Source organism: Arachis duranensis, chromosome 4 (assembly GCF_000817695.3).
Source record: "Arachis duranensis cultivar V14167 chromosome 4, aradu.V14167.gnm2.J7QH, whole genome shotgun sequence".
In the NCBI taxonomy this organism is placed as follows: domain Eukaryota; kingdom Viridiplantae; phylum Streptophyta; class Magnoliopsida; order Fabales; family Fabaceae; genus Arachis; species Arachis duranensis.
This window is the reverse complement of record NC_029775.3, coordinates 83,379,482-83,380,957: the sequence shown is the minus strand read 5'-3', so window position 1 is coordinate 83,380,957 and position 1,476 is coordinate 83,379,482. Positions and strand designations below refer to the sequence as shown.

Here is a 1,476-nt window from a genome sequence, read left to right as displayed (position 1 = left end):
GCGGCAAAGAAATGGAATTTGAAACAGATGAACGTCAATACTGCCTTCCTTCATGGAGATTTGGACAAGAAAGTTTATATGAAGATACCATCCAGTTTGGCTGTGTCACAACCAGGTTTGTTTTGTAAATTGCAAAAGTCTCTATATGAGCTTAAGCAAGAAAGTAGGCAATGGAACATTAAGCTCACTCAGACTCTTGTGGATGCTGGTTATAAGTAGTTTTTTTATGATCATTCACTCTTCATCAAGAAACAATCTAAAAGCTTCACTGCCATTCTAGTATATGTTGATGACTTGGTTTTAACCGGGAATGATATTGGCAAAATCAATTCCATGAAGCAAAATTTGGATGAAAAATTCAAAATAAAGGATCTTACTTATCTCAAATACTTCTTGGGAATGGAGGTAGCACACTCTAACTCTGGAATTCATATTTATCAGCGGAAGTACACCATGGACCTTCTTAGGGATTTAGGTTATCTAGATTGCAAGCCTCTCTCTACCCCATTTGATTATAGTCAAAAACTCTCAAAAGAATCAGGTACCATTTTAACAGACAACACTATTTACAGACAGCTTATCGGCCGAGTCCTTTACCTCACAAACACTAGACCCCATATCTCTTATGTTGTGGGACGTTTGAGCCAATTTTTGAACTGTGCAATCACTTCTCACCTACAGGCTGCTTTTTGCGTACTTCGATATTTAAAAGGCCGACCTGCAATTAGTCTATTCTTCTCCTCTACTTCTAATCTGCATCTCACTGGATTTGCCGATGCTGACTGGGCTACCTGTGTCGATACTCGTCGCTCTGTTTCCGATTATTGCTTCATGCTTGGGAACTCGTTTGTTAGCTGGAAGAGTAAGAAGCAAACCACAGTTGGCAAGTCCTCTACAGAAGCTGAATATAGGTCTCTTACTATTGCCACTTGTGAAGCTAGTTGGTTATCTTTCTTGATGGATTTCATTGGTTTGCCACTTCAAAAGTCTACCACTCTCACAAACAGTCAGCCATTCACGTTGCCAATAATCCCATCTTTCATGAAAGAACCAAACACATTAAAGTGGACTGCCACATTGTTCGTGAAAAGCATTTGTCTGGTCTCATCCATCTTATGCCAATTCGTTCTAAATATCAATTTGCTGATTTTCTTAGCCACAGGGTCCTTTTCTTGCTAATGTTTCCAAGCTAGAATTGTTAGATTTACACAATTCTAGCTTGCAGGAGGGTGTTACCTAGATTTTTTTTATCAATAATAGGCTTATAATTGTAATTTTTTTAGTGAGAGTACATAAAGAGTATATAGTATATAAGGTGTAATAACTCAACAAATATTTTTCAAGGAGATTTTTCATTCTCTTCAACAATGAGAAGAACTTATTTTTCTTCTTTTCTTAATTCTTTCTGGTTTATCAAACCATCAACATCACAGCTTGAACAGTTTAGGGCATGAGATTTTCTTCATGGTCCTGAGA

At 37.4% G+C, this 1,476-nt stretch overlaps 1 protein-coding gene across 1 annotated transcript; it reads left to right on the top strand.

The window, feature by feature from the left end:
- The first annotated feature begins 399 nt into the window (after positions 1 to 399).
- Positions 400 to 1,240, top strand: LOC107484788 (secreted RxLR effector protein 161-like). Its single transcript, XM_016105328.1, has 2 exons — positions 400 to 1,101; positions 1,163 to 1,240. The coding sequence occupies exons 1-2, from the start codon at positions 400 to 402 to the stop codon at positions 1,238 to 1,240; spliced, it is 780 nt and encodes a 259-aa protein (XP_015960814.1).
- Positions 1,241 to 1,476: the final 236 nt, after the last annotated feature.

Bases quoted from the DNA above. Each gene is read 5' to 3' on its own strand.
- LOC107484788 (XM_016105328.1), top strand. From the start codon at position 400: ATGGAGGTAGCACACTCTAACTCTGGAATTCATATTTATCAGCGGAAG. The intron at 1,102-1,162 runs GTCTCATCCATC...TCTTAGCCACAG, and splicing joins TCGTGAAAAGCATTTGTCTG to GGTCCTTTTCTTGCTAATGT.